This window comes from Moschus berezovskii, chromosome 14, assembly GCF_049115385.1.
Source record: "Moschus berezovskii isolate FMDL1 chromosome 14, NW_MosBer_1.0, whole genome shotgun sequence".
NCBI classification, from domain to species: domain Eukaryota; kingdom Metazoa; phylum Chordata; class Mammalia; order Artiodactyla; family Moschidae; genus Moschus; species Moschus berezovskii.
Window position 1 is genome coordinate 21,648,611 of NC_142473.1, and position 20,414 is coordinate 21,669,024.

Below are 20,414 nucleotides of genomic sequence, written 5' to 3' on the forward strand. Positions count from 1 at the left end.
CCAGCTTACTGTTAATAATAAAATTTGTTTATTTGGTTAACCTTAGAAAAGTTTTTTCCATAAATCTTGAAGTAGCAGTATTCTTGCAAAGACATTAGAGTGAAACTACAGAAAACAAGTTTAAAATCTGATTAAATTGCCATTGACAAAGAAACCTGGTCATTGCTGTGACATGTAACACTTTAACATTGTAGGTAATTAGAATTATAACTGACATTTTACCAGGACATATCAGATTTTCAATATTCCACATAATTTTTAGGATATCTACAGTAGAAGCATCAACCATACAATAAAACTTGAGAAGATTCATCATTCCTCCAGCAGTAGTTCCCATATAATTTAACATGTCAAATGAACCCAAGTAATTTAATATCTCTTTTTGTAATGTCTCAGGGGCCCTCTGAAGCATCCTAAAGTTAGCTAAAAGTCAAATTATTTGGGAAGTTTCGTCAATAAATATCAAAAGGGTTTACAACAGTCAGATAGGATCATATTGTCACTGTGAAACAATAGTTATTCACTTAGCCAATGTAGCAAAAAGAATTTCAAAAGCAAATACAGAACAGATCAATTAATAGGTAAAGAAACTTAAATCTATCATTAGAAGCAGTTCAACATCTGAAGAAAGTATGTCCTCTTAACAGAGAGAAAGGCAAAATTTAAGTTTTTGCACCAGCATTTAAATTCATTTAAAAGAAAATTTATTTAAATTTATTTTAAACTTAGTCCTAACCATGCACAAAACTTTACTTAGGGTCCTCTTTCCACAAAACTTGTTTTTTTTTTTAATTTTTAAAATTTATTTATTTTAATTAGAGGCTAATTACTTTACATTATTGTATTGGTTTTGCCATACATTGACATGAATCTGCCCCGGGTGTACATGTGTTCCCCATCTTGAACACCCCTCCCCCTCCCTCCCCATCCCATCCCTCTGGGTCATCCCAGTACACTAGCCCCGAGCATCCTGTATCGTGCATCGAACCTGGACTGGCGATTCGTTTCACATATGATAATATACATGTTTCAATGCTATTCTCCCAAATCATCCTACCCTCGCCCTCTCCCACAAGTCCAAAAGACTGGTCTATACATTTGTGTCTCTTTTGCTGTCTCGTATACAGGGTTATCGTTACCCATCTTTCTAAATTCCTTATATATGCATTAGTACACTGTATTGGTGTTTTTCTTTCTGGCTTACTTCACTGTGTATAATAGGCTCCAGTTCCAACCACATCATTAGAACTGATTCAAATGTATTCTTTTTAATTGCTGAGCGGAGAGTCGGACACGACTGAGCGACTGAACTGAACTGAACTGAATACTCCATTGTGTATAGGTACCACAGCTTTCTTATCCATTCCTCTGCAGATGGACATCTAGGTTGCTTCCATGTCCGGGCTGTTATACACAGTGCTGTGATGAACATTGGAGTACATGTGTCTTTCAATTCTGGTTTCCTTGGTGTGTATGCCCAGGAGTGCAATTGCTGGGTTGTATGGCAGTTCTATTTCCAGTTTTTTAAGGAATCTCCACACTGTTCTCCATTGTGGTTGTACTAGTTTGCATTCCCACCAAGAGTGTAAGAGGGTTCCCTTTTCTCCACACCCTCTCCAGCATTTATATGCTTGTAGACTTTTGGATAGCAGCCTTTCTGACTGGCATGAAATGGTATCTCATTGTGGTTTTGATTTGCATTTCTCTGATTATGAGTGATATTGAGCATCTTTTCATGTGTTTGTTAGCCATCTGTATGTCTTTGGAGAAATGTCTGTTTAGTTCTTTGGCCCATTTTTTTTTAAACTTTTAAAAAATTTATTTATTTTAATTGGAGGCTAATTACATTATTGTATTGGTTTTGCTCTTTGGCCCATTTTTTGATAGGGTCGTTTATTTTTCTGGAATTGAGCTATAGGAGTTGCTTGTATATTTTTGAGATTAATTTTTTGTCAGTTTCTTCATTTGCTATTATTTTCTCCCATTCTAAAGGCTGTCTTTTCACCTTGTTTATAGTTTCCTTTGCTGTGCAGAAGCTTTTAATTTTGATTAGGTCCCATTTGTTTGCTTTTGCTTTTATTTCCAATATTCTTGGAGGTGGGTCATGAAGGATCCTGCTGTGATTTATGTCAGAGAATGTTTTACCTATGTTCTCCTCTAGGAGTTTTATAGTTTCTGGTCTTACATTTAGAACTTTAATCCATTTTGAGTTTATTTTTGTGTTAGGAAGTGTTCTAGTTTCGTTCTTTTACAAGTGGTTGACCAGTTTTCCCAGCACCACTTGTGAAAGAGATTGTCTTTTCTCCATTGAATATTCTTGCCTCCCTTGTCAAAGATAAGGTGTCCATAGGTGCATGGATTTGTCTCTGGGCTTTCTATTTTGTTCCATTGATCTGTATTTCTGTCTTTATGCCGGTACCATACTGCACAAAACTTCTTATCACTTTCTGTACCCATTACTTTGTTCTCACATTCTGAAACAACCACCTGTAAGTCAGACTTACTTCCTTTTCCCTTCATAAAATGCAATTTCATTCCTCATACCTTCTTTATTAAAAACATACAGCCTACTTTTCTTAAGCAACCAAGAACTGACCTTTATATTAGCTTTCTGTAGATTGGTGAGCATAAATATCAGTGATAATTTCTAAAAAAAATCCTTTGCTTTCTTATAGAAAACATCTCAGAGTATCACCAAACATATTTATGAATAGTCCCAAATCTCTTTAGTTTCTCTGAAAAAGGAAGTTAGTGTTCAGTGATGACTATTTCAGAATCTCATTTTATTTGGAAATGATCTGAGTATTCAATAAACTTCTGTCACTGGGTTTAGCACAACTGTGGACACTGAGGTTACCAAACTCTGGAGAGACTATTTTAGACAGACTTTTCTAAAGTATATTTATTCCTCATCGAGTTCATCTAAAAGCTTATATCATTTGCATATTATTTTTTAGAAGTTTCTTCACTTGAGATACTTTCCTCGTTGACAAACATGTAACAGATATAAAATATAACTATTTAACTTATGTTAAACCTAGGCATAATGAAAATATTATGCTTAATGTTAATGACTTGACATGAGTATATTAGATTAGCAAGCAAACATTAATACTAGATACTTAATATTGAATATTTCCCAGTTCGTGTGAACCTCAGGTTCATTCAGTTAAGTTTCTCTTGTATTTAGAATTGTTTGATTTGTAAGCAATTACTTTTCTTTAGGCCAATTAAATTAGAGCTCATTTATATCTTAACTTCAGTATTATCAAAAAATAAAGAGACACACTGAGAAATACATAAATCCAGATGGACAGATAGAGACCTCATACTTTTCCAGTTAAGATTTAAAATGTCTCTTTGATGCTTTTTTTTCTTGGCTTGAAGTTCTAATTTGACCAAGGCTGCTATCTCAGGCAAAATGGGCTGTGTATTTCAGGGACATAGCAAGGGATAACATCAAGCTTTTCCCTAGGCAGGCATTTTTAACAAGCTAGTTGTTTTTAATTGCATATGCAAAAAGAACTGTTTTTGCAAGTTTCCAGGAAAAAAAATTACATTTTAACCAGTTTTCTCCAGAGTCTAAACAATATATGGCCATCCTATGTCAAAAAGTCAACTTTCCTATAGTCAACTATATAGACCAAATAGTGCTCAAATTGACTCTCGTGTCAGGGGCAGATCAGCTGATAAAAATCTTGGATTGCCTGTCTGGGAGAAGTGGAGTCTTGTTTGATCAGAAGAATCTGAAGAAGTAAGGGAATTTGCAAGGGTAGGGAAGGAAGCTTGGTCCCTCCCCACCCTGAGAGCCAGGAGTAGTTAGAAGGGAATTCTCTAGAATGTTCAGGAGAGTTTTTGATCCCTCAGGCTTTTGGATATAGGAGAAAGACCTGGACCAAAGGGAATCTCAGAATCCTTTCCTAGTCTCCAACAATAGATATCAAATGGGGATAGGAAAGGTCGAGTAGGGGTTGTCCAGGAAATCTGATGGAGAAGGAGGCAGAGGGGGATGGGATAGGGAGGCAACAGAAAGACACATGCAGCGTGAGTCCCTCAAATCCACATTCTGACTAAGGGCCATGAAGGACTGAACATAAGGAAAACTGAGTCCTTTCCCTGATTTTGGCAAAAGAGATCAAGTTGAAGGATCATGCTACAATCTAGTGTGTCATTCAGAGGACATTTTCTTTGGTCCCCCAGTTTGTATTGGGTCCAGGCCTTTTGCAGGGTCAAATTTTTCCAGTTTCAGAGAATGTAGCCAAGGGGTGAGTCTGAGACAGAGGCTCCCAGGACGTACCAGAACCCACTGTTAGCCTACATGCCTTAGAATGGGGCTATTGAGAGTCACCAGCTGACAGAAAGGTGTTCCTTTTGTTCCAGTGATCTCTCCGTGCGACTGATGGCACAAAATGGCTGACCATCCCAACAGGTGCATCCGACAGTGAGAGGTGACCCCTGAGAACTGTTCAGCTAAGGTACCATGTGACCCGGGCAGAGAAAGAGATTCTTGGGAGCAACCGGGTGACTCACCATTTGGCATTTCCCTGAAATGTGGAGGGCACTCTTGGAATGGCTCAGAGGCAACACCTAGGCTCCTGTAAATCAATCCAGACTAAAAAGGAAAGAAGTGAAAGTGACAGGGAAGATAGGCTGAGGAATCCACCTTACAATCCTATTGGGGAGGCGGTGGCCGGGGGACGATGGGCTCTGTGTTTTGATTCAACCACTATGTGCCTGACATGAAGCATGGAAGTTGCCTTGATAGGGGGTCGATGCCCTTGTGTGATTCATTCCATGACTCGCTTATCCTCACACAGCTGTCTTTATGTAGCAGGCACCATAGTGGCTTTTAAGTGCCTGGCCTATGCCCATACAATATTGGTTGGCCTAATCCTCAGAAAGGAGTCAAAAAGGAGAGACCTTCACCAATCTGGGCAGCAGCTATGGGGTGCAGTGAGCAGTGGGGCCTTTGGAATACATCATGGGGTAACCCTGGCTAAACGACCTCAGTTGCTTCCACAGCCACTTGCCTGTTTGCAGAGATCCCTATGAGAATCGAGCGGCCAGGAGGTGGGGGAAGAGACCCCAGGTCCCCACACGGGCAACCAAAAATGTCGTGGTCTATGCACAGGTTGGAAAAGAATTTCCAGACATGAAGAATGAGAGGAGAATAAAATTAGAGTGGGAGAGGCCATTAGAATAGTGGGCTGGCTCAAGGGAGAGCCGAACACTTGGAGGCTTGTAGCCAGTTGTTATAGCCTCAAGACAGAAAATTCCTACTGGAATGGTGGCATTAGGTGATTGGTTAGGATGCTATACAGTGGGTATTTTACAGGAACGGGGTCAGGGTGCTGGCCGGTTTACATACAGAGGCTCATGGCAACAGTTGCTATGGGGCTTCGTCAGTTCCAGAAATTTCTGTCCTGTGACCTTGGTACAGGGCTTCACACCTAAGACCTCGGTTTAGGGCTCCACAGTAAGCACTCGAGTGTTGGCTGCTGTTTTTTTCAGGTATAGATAAGTAAAAAGACTATTACAGTGCAGAGTGAAAATGTGATAGAAGAGTATTGTGATGGTAGAGGAGTAGATGAGGTTCTGTAGAAACTGAACCTGGGAGAATCAGTTCCATTTGTGGTGAGACCTTGAACCACAGAAGGGAAAGTGCATGTAAAGGCAAATAGATGGGGAAACAGTGGAAATAGGGACACTTTATTTTCTTGGGCTCCAGAATCATTACAGATGGTGACTACAGCCATGAAATTAAAAAGACACGTGCTCCTTGGAAGAAAAGCTATGACCAACCTAGACAGTGTATTAAAAAGAGACGTTACTTGACTGACAAATGTTTGTATGGTCAAAGCTATGGTTTTTCCAGTAGTCATGTATGGATGTGAGAGTTGGACTATAAAGAAAGCTGAGCACCGAAGAATTGATGTTATTGATCTGTGATGTTGGAGAAGACTCTTGAGAGTCCCTTTCACTGCAAGGAGATCCAACCAGTCCATCCTAAAGGAAATCAACCCTCAATATTCATTGGAAGGATGGATGCTGAAGCTGAAGCTCCAATAGTTTGGCTACCTGATGTGAAGAGCTGATTCATTAGCAAAGACTATGATGCTGGGAAAGATTGAAGACAGGAGAAGGGATGACAGAGCACAAGATGGTTGGATGGCATCACCGACTCAATGGACATGAGTTTGAGCAAGCTGTGGGAGATGGTGAAGGACAGGGAAGCCTGTTGTGCTGCAGTCCCTGGGGTCGCAAAGAGACACAACTGAGCAACTGAACAACAGCAAGAACAACAGGGTTATGCAGCTTTTAAGTGGCAGGACCAGGATATGAACTAGTACACTCTGACCACAGAGTCCACACTTGTACCGTTAAGATGAGAATGGCATGCCAAGGGCAGATTAGATCCAGGAAGATCAGATATAAACATCATTGTCAAATTATGCAAAGGGATCAACTTGGTTGAGATCAGAAAAGGACAATGGATTTGCCAATTCAGAAGCTATTTCTGAAGAATTATGTATCATACCATTTGCATGTTGGCAGGGGAACCTAAATTGTTGTGGATTAATGTATTAATTTGGAGAAGGAAATGGCAACCCACTCCAGTGTTCTTGCCTGGAGAATCCCAGGGACGGGGGAACCTGGTGGGCTTCCGTCTGTGGGGTCACGCAGAGTCGGACACGACTGAAGTGACTTAGCAGCAATGTATTAATTGAATTAAACTGCAGGTCAGGAAGCAACAGTTAGAACTGGACATGGAACAACAGACTGGTTCCAAATAGGAAAAGGAGTACGACAAGGCTGTATATTGTCACCCTGCTATTTAACTTATATGCAGAGTACATTGTGAGGAACGCTGGGCTGGAAGAAGCACAAGCTGGAATCAAGATTGCCGGGAGAAATATCAATAACCTCAGATATGCAGATGACACCACCCTTATGGCAGAAAGTGAAGAGGAACTCAAAAGCCTCTTGATGAAAGAGGAGAGTGAAGAAGTTGGCTTAAAGCTCAACATTCAGAACTTAAGATCATGGCATTTGGTCCCATCACTTCATGGGAAATAGATGGGGAAACAGTGGAAACAGTGTCAGACTTTATTTTTTGGGGCTCCAAAATCACTGTGGATGCTGATTGAAGCCATGAAATTAAGAGACGCTTGCTCCTTCGAAGGAAAGTTATGACCAACCTAGATAGTATATTAAAAAGCAGAGACATTACTTTGCCAACAAAGGTCCGTCTAGTCAAGGCTGTGGTTTTTCCAATGAGAGCTGGACTGTGAAGAAAGCTGATCGCCAAAGAATTGATGCTTTTGAACTGTGGTGTTGGAGAAGACTCTTGAGAGTCCCTTGGACTGCAAGGAGATCCATCCAGTCCATTCTAAAGGAGATCAATCCTGGGTGTTCATTGGAAGGACTGATGCTAAAGCTGAAACTCCAATACTTTGGCCACCTCATGTGAAGAGTTGACTCACTGGAAAAGACTCTGATGCTGGGAGGGATTGTGGGCAGGAGGAGAAGGGGCCGACAGAATGAGATGGCTGGATGGCATCACCGACTCGTTGGAGGTGGGTTTGAGTGAACTCTGGGAGTTGGTGATGGACAGCGAGGCCTGGCGTGCTGTGATTCATGGGTCTGCAAAGAGTTGGACATGACTGAGCGACTGAACTGAACTGAGTGACACTCTTACTCTAGCTAACTACTCTAGTTCCTGTAGTCATCTTAAGTTCCTTCAACATTCTTTGCCTTTTCCGTCTTAGGAACCTTTGTCTAGGCTAGTCTCCTTCTCTAAGATGTTGGTTCTCTTAACTCTTTCTGTGATTGGCACCGGTTTGTTCAGATCTTGGCTTTATCTTAAACTCGTCTGATATATTTTCCGTGGTAGTTTATAAAAAATAAATTTTATTTATTTTTTTGTTGTTTTCAGTCATTACGTCATGTCTGACTCTTTGTGACCCCATGAACCGCAGCACGCCAGGCTTCCCTATCCTTCACTATCTCCAGAGTTTGCTCAAACTCATGTCTGTTGAGTGTGTGCCATCCAATTATCTCATCCTTGTTGTCGCCTTCTCCTCTTGCCCTCAATCTTTCCCAGCATCAGGGTCTTTTTCAGTGAGTTGGATCTTCTCATCAGGTGGCCATAAATAGTATTTGCTTCCCTTAAGGCATATGTCACAATTTGGAATTATGCATTGACTTATTGGTGTACTCGGAGAAGGCAATGGCAAGCCACTCCAGTACTCTTGCCTAGAAAATCCCATGGATGGAGGAGCCTGGTAGGCTGCAGTCCGTGGGGTCGCTAAGGGTCTGACACGACTGAGCGACTTCACTTTCACCTTTCACTTTCACACATTGGAGAAGGAAATGGCAACCCACTCCAGTGTTCTTGCCTGGAGAATCCCGGGGACGGGGGAGCCTGGTGGGCTTCCATCTATGGGGTCACGCAGAGTCGGACACGACTGAAGTGACTTGGCAGCGGCAGCATTGGTGTACTAGTTTATTGTTACTCTCCCCAACTAGTTACGACTCCATGAAGATAGGCTTTGTTCTTTAAGTTTCTACCCTAGTGTAGTGCCTTGAACACAGTAGTTGCCAAGTAAATATTGTTGCTTGTATCAGTGAAGGAACATTTCCTATTTATATAGATAATACTGAACTGTTTTGTTTTCTTGAAAATAATCTCTGAGAGATGGATAGGGAGAAAAGCAAAGTCAACACAGCTTAAAAAAAGTTTAGAGCTACCATTTCTTGAAAGTGTCACATGTTCAGTAAGCATGCATTTTTTTCATATTACAAATAACATATTAGGAATATAGGTGCCTACCTTTATGGTTCTTTGGATGTTGCTAAGGAGTCCCTTGGCCACCTCATGCGACGAGTTGACTCACTGGAAAAGACTCTGATGCTGGGAAAGGTTGGGGGCGGGAGGAGAAGGGGACGACAGAGAATGAGATGGCTGGATGGCATCACCGACTCTGTGGACATGAGTTTGAGTGAACTCTGGGGGTTGGTGATGGACAGGGAGGCCTGGCGTGCTGTGATTCATGGGGTCGCAGAGAGTCGGACACGACTGAGCGACTGAACTGAACTGAAGGAGTCCCTTGGACTGCAAGGAGATCCAACCAGTCCATTCTAAAGATCAGTCCTGGGTGTTCATTGGAAGGAAGAACTGATGCTGAAGCTGAAACTCCAATACTTTGGCCACTTCATGCAATGAGTTGACTCACTGGAAAAGACTGATGCTGGGAGGGATTGGGGGCAGGAGGAGACAGGGACGACAGAAAATGAGATGGCTGAATGGCATCACCGACTCGATGGACATGAGTTTGAGTGAACTCCGGGAGTTGGTGATAGACCGGGAGGCCTGGCGTGCTGTGATTCATGGGGTCGCAAAGAGTTGGACACGAGTTAGTGACTGAACTGAACTGAAAGGTGTTTTCATTGGTTAGAATACCAATTTTATTTTCCTTATCGACTCAAGAGGGCTTAAACTAAGATTGAACTAGAAGGGAGAGTTCTTGATAAAAGTATAAGGGAAAATGAAAACAACAGTTCTTGTCTTCAGGAAGTTCTTGTCTTTCAGTTAAATGAAAAAGGCTATCAAGTAGTCAATGGCCTATATTATACAACACAGTAAAGGAGGTTGTAAAAGTAAAGGAGGATGAGATGGGTAGATGGCATCACCAATTTGATGGACATGAATTTGAGCAAGCTCCGGGAGTTGGTGATGATCAGGGAGGCCTGGTGTGCAGCAGTCTGTGGGGTCGCAGAGTGTTGGACCTGACTGAGTGAACTGAACTGAACTGAAAGTAGGTTGTAATGGGGATAAAGGAATCAAAACAACTGTTGAATATAGATGGAAAAGACAACTAGAGCTGTCTGCCAATAAAGGCAGTTTGTTCTGAGTGTCTGAAGAGAGGGCAGTAATTTTGTTGGAGAAATTTCTTCCTTTGTAGGGAAGATTGGACATGGTCTCTCAGTTCCTCCCAATTTTAAGATTCTGTGAGATTAAGCAGGGGGAGAAAAACATGCTTGATCTTGAAAGATTGAGTAGAACTTAATGTGAAAAGATGGGGAAAGGACTCAGACCTCCTTTTTTTCTCTTGAGATGTACGTGTAATGTAGATATAACAGACAGACATAGGGACATTATTTTTTTTTGTTTGTAAACATTTCTAGGAACAATAATGAAGCTTCGTTGTAAAAAGGCTCAGAAATACTAAAACAATGCTTTTCTTGAAAGATTATTTTTTACATTTATCAAATAAAGGTTTGATTATATAAAAAAACCTGAAAGCAGATCTACTGCAGTGGCATTAAGGCATAGTAAACTATATTTGACCTTTGACATTTACAAGGTTGTCACTATAGCATGTCATTTCCTTCATTTCCTTTAACAATAGTATCATGTTCGTCTATTTTTATGTGTTAAATGAGAACCATAAATCCAGTTGAGATGTAAGTGCTTGGCAGGGCTTACTAGCTCTGAGAACCTCTTAACATATCAATTCGAAAACACAAACAATTTAAGCTTTTGGTTCACTATCTATATCTAAGATATATATATATATCAATATCTAAAATATATATCTAAAAAAGATATAAGAATGATCTAAGTCACTATCTATAAGAAAGGGTGCTTTTGAATAGTCCAGTTAGTGTTAAATCCTTAAGTGCTCTTTTCCTTATTCTTTGCCTGACAGTCTTTTTTATTCATCTTTTATATTTTAATATAAATGTCATGTTTCTTAGAAGAGGTCTCAACAATAAAGTAAAATATACGTTTCTTATTTTTATCCTGCTGCACCTTCAACACATTTGCATGTTAAGGCTTTGTTTTGATATAGTCTAAGAAAATCATTTAAATATGGAAATATGAGAAAAATTGTTATGCTTTGTAATATGCCTCTAGTTATACAGTTAGATATAACTATTTAATACCAAAATCTGAAATAATTTTACATATATATGTATTTTTTTACAGATATGTTTTCTGAAATTCTCAGTCATGAGTCTAGCACTTAATGATCTGCTTATTTGCTGCCGTCAACTAGAACTTGATAGAGCTACAGAGCGAAGGGTAGTAAGTTACTTAAATTTAATCTTTCCTTGAAACAAATGTGTGATTGGTAACTCAGTATTTTGTTCTTTTTCAGAGAGAGATTGAGAAATTTAAGCGCCTGATTCAGGATCCTGAAACTGTTCGACATTTAGATCAGCATTCAGATTCGAAACAAGGAAAATATTTGAATTGGGATGCTGTTTTTAGGTATTCGATTCTAATTTTTTTTCCTGTCTTTATTTTTCTCTTTCATTTTTATTTCTGTCGTAATATTTTTGTGTGTATATAGGTCAACTTATCTTTGCTCTTTGTATATCGTTGTGCCTTGCATAGGAAATTGATGCTCAGTATTTGTCTGAAACACGATTTTTAAAGGATGTTCATATAAAAAAGTTAAGATTTTTGAATTTTTTGTTCAATAAAATATCTTTGACATCTCACTCATGATGAGAGAGAATTTCTTTCATATCACTTCATTCATAAGACTTTATTTCAAATTAGAGAATAAAATTAAGTTTTATTAAGTCTTTTATAACTTTGACATCTTTAAATATTGCTCTAAGTAACTGCCATGTATAAATATAATAAAAAGTAAAAAGGAATTTTAGAAAAATTTCGTATGAGTGCTGTTAACAAACACAAAACTCATGCTTTGGAAAGACACAATTCATTACTTGACTGGAGTGGCAAACAGAATTGATGCTTTTATATAAAGGCATAATTTTCAATTATGAAATCCATTCATAACTAGAAATAGGTGGTAAGACTTAGGAAAGATAAAGTATTTTAAAGTAACATAGAATACTGATAAACTTGAAAGAACATTTTCAGTCTAGGGAAGTATTAGTATATATTCATTCTTGAGTGTTTAGAATAGATAATCTATTTTATTTTTTAGTTCTTATTTGGCACTAGACAGACCATTGAGGATTTCATTGTGGATAACATGAAAAATACATACTTCTTTTCCTGTGGTTCCTTACTTTATTTCAGATACCGCAAATAATTTTTGTTGTTTTAGTCACTTATTCCTGTCTCTTTTGTGACCCCATGGACTCTAGCCCACCAGGCTCCTCTGTCTATGGGATTTCCCAGGCAAGAATACTTGGGTGGGTTGCCATTTCCTCTGCAGGGGATCTTCCTGACCCAGGTTTTGAATCCATATCTCCTGCATTGGCAGGCAGATTTTTTTCCACTGAGTCCCCAGAAAAGCCTACTACAAGTATAGTTATTATCTAAAGATGAATATTTTACATAAGCTGATCATGTAGGCCATCTGTGTACCTAATACTCCCAGCTAATCATGAATATCTTATAGGCAGACTTCTTTTAAATTAAGGCTAGAAACCTTACCAACTCTTTAGGAAGGAGGTTCCTATTTTGCTGAAAGTTTTACTTTTGTTTTAGGTTCAAAGGATTTGTTAACAAAAGAAATCACTTGTTAAAAATAAGTAAGTTCAACTTTTAATAGATGATTATTTAACTTAATTTCAGTTCAGTTCAGTCACTCAGTAGTGTCCAACTCTTTGTGACCCCATGAACCGCAACATGCCTGGCCTCCCTGTCCATCACCAACTCCCTTCAGTTAGTCCACCCAAACCGATGTCCATTGTGTCGGTGATGCCATCCAACCATCTGATTCTCTGTCATCCCCTTCTCCTGCCCTCAGTCTTACCCAGCATCAGGGTCTTTTCAAATGAGTCAGCTCTTTGCATCCGGTGGCCAAAGTATTGGAGTTTTAGCTTCAACATCAGTCCTTCCAGTGAACACCCAGGACTGTTTTCCTTTAGGATGGCCTGGTTGGATCTCCTTGCAGTTATTAAAAGAACAGAAATAGAAACAATAGAGAAGAGTAACAGCACATACATCACCAAATGGGGCCAACCAACATTCAGACTTAAAGAGTACTGGGAAGTCCCTTGTTAACAGCAGTCTGGAGTCCCAATTGGGAAAAGGTCCTGGGTTGTACATCCACCCCAAGGGTGAGACTTCAAATTGCTATTTTAGGGGCTCCTGCTTATAATCGCAGGCCACAAACTGATATCATCTTCAGTTTGCGTGCACAAATGAAACTCTGATTTAATTTTTACAATGTGGTTTCACCTTGTGAGTCATAAGACTTTTTAGACCCTGGGGGACTGGCCAGGTCCTCAGGGGCATAAGAGATTCCAAGACCTACTTCTTTCTTATCTAAAGTGCCCCCTGATTTGCTGTGCTTGCAGGCAGGTATGAAATCCAGGCAGTGTCCAGGTAGATCAGAAGCAGGTAACAGGCCTACTCTCTTGTTTCTGAAGCTTGGACAACACTTCCTCCATTTTAATTTCCCCAATAGTAGATCATGTAATACACTCCCACGCCCACCCCCCACACACAGGTCATGTACTAAATAGCAGAAAGAGGTGAGAAAGAATTGAGAGCCCTTAATTGTATTGCATGGAGAAGGAAATGGCAACTCACTCCAGTGCTCTTGCCTGGAGAATCCCAGGGACGGGAGAGCCTGGTGGGCTGCTGTCTATGGGGTCGCACAGAGTTGGACACGACTGAAGCGACTTAGCAGTAGCAGCAGCAGCAATTGTATTGCAAGCTTTTAATGATAAATGAGAAAAGAAGCAGGAAAGCAGTAGAAAATCATGGAAGTTAACAGATTAAGAACTTTGTAGACCAGACTTTAAATTGGTATTAAGGGCTTGGCCTTGGAACTGTAATTGTTTTGGTTAGTATACATTGTTTGTAGAAGTGTGGTTTAAAAATGCTCTTTATGATGGCATGAAGAACATTTTGAAACTATTAAAATAGTGTTAGTATTTAACAAGTTTCTGGAATTCCATTTCATTTTTTTGAAGGTTTTTACAGAAATATATTCAGAAAGAAACAGAATGTCTGAGAACAGCAAGACAAAATGTATCAGCCTCGACTCAAGCCACCAGGCAGAAAAAGATGCAAGAAATCAGTAGCTTGGTCAAATACTTCATCAAATGTGCAAATAAAAGTAAGTTCTGTTACTTGGCTTAATGGGTTATTATTTCATGAGTTTGGTCTAAATATGGTGAGATGAAAGTTGAGTACTAACTCTGATTTCTAGTACATATAATGATTTTTAATATTATAGCTTCAAATATTTGGAGGAATTTATACAAGCATAGTGAAAAAGTGAAAAAGTTGCTCGTCATGTCTGACTCTTTGCAACCCCATGGACTTTACAATATTCTGCAGGCCAGAATACTGGAGTTGATAGCCTTTCCCTTCTCCAGGGGATCTTCCCAAGCCAGGGAGTGAACCCAGGACTCTCTCATTGCAGGTGGGTTCTTTACCAGCTGAGCCACAAGGGAAGCCTATTATACAAGCATAGAATGATAGAATCTCAGGGTTGAAAGAATTAAAAGATATTATTTCTGGAGAAGGAAATGGCAACCCACTCCAGTATTCTTCCTTGGGAAATCCCATGGACAGAGGAGCCTGGCCGTCAAAGTCCATGGGGTTATAAAGAAACTGGATGTGACTGAGTGACTAAACAACAAATTTTTTTTTTTACTCTAAAAGATAATGTCAATGTTTTCAAGGGTGCTTTTGTAGCTGTAGGGATGGTTTGATGCCTTTCAAATCTGAATACTTAATGCACCTCTCAGCTCCTGGATCCCCATCCCTTCCTCACATGCAGATGTCTAGGCTGCCAGTGGCTGCTGGGTCTGGAATGCGATCTCCATTGCCTCCTCCATTACATCCTTCTTTTTTTCTGTATCAGCTGCAGTTTAGAAAGAAATGAGTTTCCAGAGGTTGCTGTAACAGGTCCTCAGTTATGGACTTTGTGTGGCAGGAATCTACTTGTTATAGCTTGGAAAAATAAATTATTTCATCTACTCATTTTTCTTAAATCCCATCTATATATCCCTGGCACTTAGATAGTCTCAGTGATTAAACATACCTTTTGAGACTTTCTTTTCTATCTTTGAGTAGTTCTCATAGTAGGGAAAACTTGTCTGTTTGTTACTGCTTCTATTTTCGGAGATAATACAGAAAAATACTAATCTTTTTAATATGATGTCCTTTGAGATATTTGAAGTTAGACATGGTATTTCCTGAGTCCTCTTCTATAATCTAAACAGACCTACTTCCTTTAGCTCATATGGTCTACTTTTGTGTCACTTCTCTAAATATTCTTCAGTTTAATTCTCTCTCTTAAAACGTGTGGGACTCAGTCTTATAGGCATATTCTGATGGGTATGGAATGGAACAGGGCTTGGATATCTTTCATTCTATACTTGAACTAATTCATTCTAAGATCAATTAGCTTTCTTGGCAGTCAGAACCCATACTCAACCAGCACCATGCTTATTATAAATAAATAAAAGACAAGTTCACTTTTGCTCCTGATGAGCCACATGACTCCCATTTTATACGTACAGGGTTGATGTTTTGAAAAGCTAATATTTTTGAACCAGAATGCAGAAATTGCTTTCTGTAAGGAAATGGTTGTCATACAGTGCTGAAAAGCCAGAAGCAGAGATATTTGTGTAGGAACTTGGACTCAAACTGTTTACTATTCAGAAATAAGAAAGTGGCTTTGTGATGCCAAGTTTAATTTAAGAATCAGAAAAGCCAAATATGGGTCATCGTTATTAAGTAGAAGGATATAGAATTTTGTTAGTAAATGATACTTCAGAATGATAGGATGAAAGTTAAGTCTAAAGACAATGGCTTTAGCAAAAATTTAGTTTTCTATCTCCTCTGAGATGGCATTTCATGTGGATAGCTCTAAGTCCTGAGAAGAGATTTCAGCATAGACAAAAGAAAACCACACTGAAATGTTTTTGCACCTGCTTTTGCTCTGCATCTATTAAAATTTGTATTCTTAGCTACTACTGCTGGGCTCTTAATAGATCTTAATATGGTCTTACAGAGTTTATGATTCAATGAAAGATACTTGTAGCTCATGCATAGCCCATCAGAAAAGTATGTAACTTAGAATTTTGCTTTAAAGTGAAAAAAACCCTTCTATTGCAAAATTAATAACGGAGATCACATTTTATTTATTTATTTTAGTTTTTATTTTTATTGGAGGCTAATTATTTTACAATATTATATTAGTTGGTTTTGCCATACATTGACATGAATCCGCCCCAGGTGTACATGAGTTCCCCCTCCCAAATCCCTCTCCCACCTCCCTCCTCCCCTTATCCTCCCTCTGGGTCATCCCCGCATACCAGCCCCAAGCATCCTGTAACATGCATCGACCCTGAATTGGTGATTCGTTTCACATATGATAATATACATGTTTCAATGCCATTTTCAAGATCACATTTTAAAGTGTGTTTTATTGAAGGCTTTTTTTTTCTTTCGAGTTTTACTTTGTGACTTAAACATTGTTCATCTCAGAGCAAGACAAGGCTGCTACTATCGTGTTATCTCACTTCTTAAATTTTTTTTTCAAACAGTTTGAGGGTTGATAGGAATTTAAATGTCTAAATTTTGCCAGACTTGCTTAACATCTAAGGGTTGATGAAAGAAACAGAGTTGAGAAAAAAAGAGGTGTCTGGAAAGGAACCAGTAAGCAAATATTGTACAACTATGACAAAAGTTGTAGTTAAGAAATATTGCAAAAACTATAAGAGAGAAATGCACAGGGTGTTACAGCAGAGGATATTATGATTGTGCATTTCATTACTAGCCAAATTTCTAAAATTATAATACAAGTCATTAGTAAAAATAATATTTTAGCCAAAAGGCCAAGGAGCAATGATGTTTTTAGTTGTATCAGTGTATTTTCATTTACCGTACTTATATACTGAATACAACTAGTTTTATCATAAAAAACCCTAAACTAGTATATATTCAGATATACATAATGACTTGCTCATCAGTTCAGTTCAGTCGCTCAGTCGTGTCCGACTCTTTGCGACCCCATGAATCACAGCACGCCAGGCCTCCCTGTCCATCACCAACTCCCAGAGTTCACTCAAACTCATGTCTGTCGAGTCGGTGATGCCATCCGGCCATCTCATTCTCTGTCGTCCCCTTCTCCTCCTGCCCCCAGTCTCTCCCAGCATCAGAGTCAACTCGTCGCATGAGGTGGCCAGAGTATTGGAGTTTCAGCTTTAGCATCAGTCCTTCCAATGAACACCCAGGATTGATCCCCTTTAGAATGGACTGGTTGGGTCTCCTTGCAGTCCAAGGGACTCTCAAGAGTCTTCTCCAACACCACAGTTCAAAAGCATCAATTCTTTGGCGATCAGCTTTCTTCACAGTCCAACTCTCACATCCATACATGACCACTGGAAAAACCATAGCCTTGACTAGACGGACCTTTGTTGGCAAAGTAATGTCTCTGCTTTTCAATATGCTATCAAGGTTGGTCATAACTTTCCTTCCAAGGAGTAAGCGTCTTTTAATTTCATGACTGCAGGCAGCATCTGCTGTGATTTTGGAGCCCAAAAAAATAAAGTCTGACACTGTTTCCACTGTTTCCCCATCTATTTCCCATGAAATGATAGCTTACAACAAAAAATATATATGCAATTTTAAGGTTGTTAATAGTAAAATATGAAAAATTTCATCTTTGACACCAGCATGATTTACTGTGACAAAAGTAACTAAGTAAGTAATTTTTAAATGTACTTTGTTATCTTTAAGAATATATCCATTTTATATATGTATGTGGTATGTGTATATATATAATGTATATATGTATATATATACACAAAACTTTCAGGACCTCTAATAAACAAAACTAAAAATTATAGCCTTAGATATTTGTATGCAATAAATGCTTTTATAGGACTTGAAAGTAACTGCTTTTCAAAGTAAATAGTCTCCTTAATATCTTATTCTAACAAATTCAGATTTTTATTAAAAATACCAAGAAACTTTGAATCATTTTAGGTCTAATGTGAGAAATTGTGAATTATTAAGGATAGAGTGAATGATTGTTCTTGTTATATAATCCTGCAGATTTGGCAGAGTAGCTGATTGGTAAAGGGACCAGATATAAATGTTTTTGACTTTTGCAGGCTATGTAGTCTCTGTCTCAACTACTCAGCTTTGCCGTTTTAGCATGAAAGTAGCCATAAACAATATGTAAATTAATAGATGTTTCTGTCGTCTAATAAAACTTTTTTTTCAGAAACAGATGATTGGCTGAATTTTGCCCCAAGGGCTGTAGTTTTCTAATCACTCTCTTATGAGAAGGAGGTTCATACAATTGCTGTTCCAAGCGTCCTTAACACATTTTTCTTCAGCTTTATGGTTCTGCTTGTTTATTTTTAAACAGGAGCACCCAGGCTGAAATGTCAAGAACTGTTGAATTATATCATGGATACAGTGAAAGATTCATCCAGTGGTACTATTTATGGAGCTGATTGTAGCAATATATTGCTGAAGGACATTCTTTCAGTGAGGAAATACTGGTGTGAAATATCTCAGCAACAGTGGCTCGGTATGTTTTGAAGTTTGTTGTTTGTGATTTTTTCCTTGTGAAATGAAATTTTGCCCAAAGAGCTTTGAGAGACTATATATATCTCCCAAGTGACCTCACAGTTTAACAGTACCTTGTTGAAATTAAATGGTTATAGATTTTAACAGATTTTATGTATTATGTACTTCCTAAATTGTTGTAACTAATAATGTATTTGGTGCCTGCTCTCAGAACTTAAATTGAAGAAAGATGCCATACCTCTCCTCAAAGACTTGGCAGTCCAATGACAGAAAAAAACAAAGTAAACCAAAAGTTAGGAGAAAGTGAGTTCACAGATCAGTGACACCTAAACTCAACAATGATTAGAGTAGAAAGAAGAAAACCGAGAGAGAGGTGTCATAAAAGGGAAAGCAAGAGAGTTTCAAGTTGGAAGAGGTGTGGCATTTCAAGTGTTGTAATGGTAGTAAGACACAGAAGTATCAATTGAATTAGGCAGTTAGCAGGTCACTGGTAAGTGCTGTGCTGTGCTTAGTCACTCAGTTGTGTCCGACTCTTTGCGACCCCATGGACTGTAGCCCACCATGCTCCCCTGTCCATGGGGATTCTCCAGGCAAGAATACTGGAGTGGGTTTCCATGCCCTCCTCTAGGGGATCTTCTCAACTGAGGGCCTGAACCCAGGTCTCCTGCATTGCAGGTGGGTTCTTTACCAAAAAATACTGTAATAGAATATATAGGACTCAGTGACTTATAAGGTAAGTAGAGTGGGATGGATGCCCGCGAGGTATTGTTGACAGTTTCTAGGTGAGAAGTACTAAGTGACCACAAAGGAAATTGGGTCAGAGACTGAAATTTTTGAGTTTATTGATTTCAGAGGTAGAGTATTTCTGGCTCTGGGTGGGCTTAGTGGGTGGAAATGGTATTTGGCTTTAACGAGGTGACTTTAAGCCAGGTGTCAAAGTCTTCAAATACAGCTGCCTCTGAAAATTTAGAAACTCAGGATTTTTCATTGAGAAGTATTCAAGATAAGTTGTGATAACTTAATAGATATTTATCTGTATATTTTTATTGTCAATTTATCATTTCAAAATAAGATGTTTGTGAGAAAGAGAAATTAAGGAAACTATTCCATTCACTGTTGCAACGAGAAGAATTAAATACTTAGGAATATATCTACCTAAAGAAATGAAAGACTTGTACATAGAAAACTATATAACACTAGTGAAAGTAATCAAAGAGGACACTGATAGATGGAGAAATATACCGTGTTTGTGGATTGGAAGATTAAATATTGTGAAAATGAGTATACTACCCAAAGTAATTTATACATTCAATGCAATCCCTATCAAGCTACCAACGATATTTTTCACAGAACTAGAACAGATAATCTCACAATTTGTGTGGAAATACAAAAAACCTCGAATAGCCAAAGCAGTCTTGAGGAAGAAGAATGGAACTGGGCTAATTAACCTGCCGGACTTCAGGCTCTACTACAAAGCCACAGTCATCACGACAGTATGGTACTGGCATAAAGACAGAAATACAGATCAATGGAACAAAATAGAAAGCCCAGAGGTAAATCCACACACCTATGGACACCTTATCTTTGACAAAGGAGGCAAGAATATAAAATGGAGAAAAGACAGTCTCTTTAACAAGTGGTGCTGGGAAAACTGGTCAGCCACTTGCAAAAGAATGAAACTAGAATACTTCCTAACACCATACACAAAAATAAACTCAAAATGGATTAGAGAGCTAAATGTAAGACCAGAAACTATAAAACTCCTAGAGGAGAACATAGACAAAACACTCTCCGACATAAATCACAGCAGGATCCTCCAAGACCCACCTCCCAGAATATTGGAAATAAAAGCAAAAATAAACAAATGGGACCTAATGAAAATCAAAAGCTTCTGCAGAGCAAAGGAAACTATAGG

General features: G+C 38.8%; 1 protein-coding gene across 7 annotated transcripts in view; it reads left to right on the forward strand.

Moving 5' to 3' along the window:
- The window catches only part of ATM (ATM serine/threonine kinase), a 163,389-nt gene that overhangs the window by 3,436 nt on the left and 139,539 nt on the right, over positions 1 to 20,414 (forward strand). For 4 of the 7 annotated variants that reach the window (XM_055422966.2, XM_055422971.2, XM_055422967.2 and 1 more), the window contains 5 exons: positions 4,381 to 4,475; positions 10,994 to 11,089; positions 11,166 to 11,278; positions 13,915 to 14,060; positions 18,336 to 18,500. In XM_055422966.2, the coding sequence (XP_055278941.2) occupies positions 11,018 to 11,089; positions 11,166 to 11,278; positions 13,915 to 14,060; positions 18,336 to 18,500 (496 nt within the window). In that variant the 5' untranslated portion in view covers positions 4,381 to 4,475; positions 10,994 to 11,017. The remainder of the gene's footprint in view (positions 1 to 4,380; positions 4,476 to 10,993; positions 11,090 to 11,165; positions 11,279 to 13,914; positions 14,061 to 18,335; positions 18,501 to 20,414) is intronic. The other 3 variants (XM_055422965.2, XM_055422968.2, XM_055422970.2) reach the window with 1 other exon arrangement.